This window comes from Gracilinanus agilis, chromosome 4 (genome assembly GCF_016433145.1).
Source record: "Gracilinanus agilis isolate LMUSP501 chromosome 4, AgileGrace, whole genome shotgun sequence".
NCBI classification, from domain to species: Eukaryota; Metazoa; Chordata; class Mammalia; order Didelphimorphia; family Didelphidae; genus Gracilinanus; species Gracilinanus agilis.
Window position 1 is genome coordinate 460,422,308 of NC_058133.1, and position 2,489 is coordinate 460,424,796.

General features: G+C 45.3%; 1 protein-coding gene across 1 annotated transcript; it reads right to left on the minus strand.

The window, feature by feature from the left end:
- Positions 1-303: 303 nt before the first annotated feature.
- KCNA10 (potassium voltage-gated channel subfamily A member 10) lies at positions 304-1,842 on the minus strand. The gene has a single exon (XM_044675956.1). It carries the CDS (start codon positions 1,840-1,842, stop codon positions 304-306), a length of 1,539 nt encoding a protein of 512 aa, XP_044531891.1.
- Positions 1,843-2,489: the final 647 nt, after the last annotated feature.

Sequence of the window (2,489 nt, forward strand, 5' to 3'; positions counted from 1 at the left end):
ACTGTATGCAATTAAAAACATTATTCTGAGAAAGTTTTACTGGATTGACTGCTCAAAGGGGTCTTGACACCATAAAGATTAAATGATCTCAAAAGTCCTTTCTAATTCATCCTTCAAACAATTGCCTGCCAAAGGACTCCGGATACTAGGTTGGGGAAAAGAATGATAGGAAATTAGAGCGGAAAAAAATTGATGGCTTTATTGAAATAGCCTCTAGGAATCAGAGTTGGACAAATGGTTACAGGAAATAAGCAGTTCTTGGAGAGGAAGTGGGAATGGGATCCCTTGAACAGACTCAGGTGGTCATTTCCTGGATTTTTCCCTAGAACAACCACCATTTGTTTTATTCAGAGAATCTGTGCTGCCCATTCCTGAGATCACACTAGCAAGAAGTTTGTCTGTTTCCCCTGGAATATTTTGTTTCTCTTCATTCTCTGTCTCTCGGTGGTAAAAATAATTGAAATTGGAGACAATGACAGGCACAGGAAGGGCAATGGTGAGGACTCCAGCAATGGCACAGAGGGTACCTACGATCTTCCCCCCTGGTGTAGTTGGACACATGTCCCCATAGCCCACTGTTGTCATGGTCACCACTGCCCACCAGAACCCATCAGGAATACTGGAAAAGTGAGATTCTGGCTCATCCACTTCCGCAAAGTAGACAGCACTGGAGAAGAGGATGACTCCAATGAAGAGGAAGAAGATGAGTAGCCCCAGCTCCCTCATGGAAGCCTTTAGGGTCTGGCCAAGGATCTGGAGCCCTTTGGAGTGGCGAGAGAGTTTGAAGATTCGGAAGACCCGAACAAGTCGGATGATTCTGAGGATAGCCAGGGACATATTCTGTTGGGCACTGGGCTCTGTCTCCTGTACCAGCTCAGTAATGAGAGTCACAAAGTAGGGGATGATGGAAATGATGTCAATGATATTCATGATGTTTCTGAAGAAGTCTGTCTTACTGGGGCAGACTACAAATCGAAGCACCAACTCGAAGGTGAACCATATTATGCAGGTTGATTCCACCATGAAGAAGGGGTCAGTGAACATGGTGTGGGAGAGGATCGTCTTGCTCAGGTTGAGGCTGGGATCCCTGACCACTTTTAGCTCCCTTTCTTCCCGGAACTCAGGCAGTGTCTCTAGACAGAAGATAGTGATGGAAATGACCACCACCAGTACTGAGACCACCGCCACACCTCGGGCAGCACTTGAGCTCTCAGGATATTCAAAGAGCAGCCAGAACTGTCTGTGGAAGTCATTCTTGGGAAGTTGGGTCTCGGGGTCTTTGATGAAGCCTTCATCCTCTCGGAACTGGTCCATGGCCTCGACACCCAATTCATAGAAGGAGATTTCATCAGCAAAGACATCAATGGGGACATTGGCTGGGCGCCGAATTTTCCCACCTGACTGGTAATAATAAAGGATTCCATCAAAGCTGGGTCGGTTTCGATCAAAAAAGTACTCATTCCTCATGGAATCAAAAAACTGCATCCTTTTCTCTCGGTCACCCAAGAGAGTTTCAGGGAATTGGTTGAGGGTCTTGAGTTGAGTTTCAAACCTCAGACCTGCAATATTGATGATGACCCGCTGGTTGCCCTCATTCATGGCCACTGGCTCAGGCCCCTGTGGATCACTGTAGTCTCCTGGGAGCTTGGAGAAGATTGTTTCATGGTTGGTTCCATCATTAATAAGGACCCTCCAGTTGGAGAGGTGGCTACTACAGCTGGGACGGCCCTTTAAGCTGGCAAGGTCAAAGTCAGTGGGATACCCAGACTCTTCTAGGACTTCATCAGAATTATCAAAATTAACTAAAGCTACCTCCATCTCCTTCCAGCCAGACACATCCATCCTACAAGGGTCACGGGAGAAGCATAGAGATGCTCAGCCTGTCTTGCCTCCTGATGATCTGAGGAGAGAGAGAGATACATTACCCAGGGGCTTTGAAGAGCTCAGCTTGCTCTTTCTTATCCATGTTTGATGAAGGAGGTCAAAAAGCACACAAAGATAATTCATGGCCAAGGACATGCCAAAAATGACTTTCCTGAGGAATAACGAACAAGATAAATTTTATGAGAACTGGAATGACCTCCAAGAATTGATGTCAGAGTAAAAGGAGAAGAACCAGGAGAACCTTATACACAGAGACTGATACACTGTGGTACGATCGAATGTAATGGACTTCTGTACTAGCAGCAATGCAAAGACCCAGAATAATTCTGAGGGACTTATGAGAAAGAACATTATTCACACCCAGAGAAAGAACTGTGGGAGTAGAAAGAGAAGAAAAAAAACTGCTTGATCACATGGGTCAGTGGGGATATGATCAGGGATGTAGACACTAAACAATCACCTCAGTGCAAATATTAATAATATGGAAATAGGTCTTGATCAATGACACACGTAAAACCCAGTGGAATTATGCATCGGCTACAGGAGGGAGGTGGGAGGAGAGGAGGAAAAGAATATGAATAGTGTAACCATGGAAAAATTTTCTT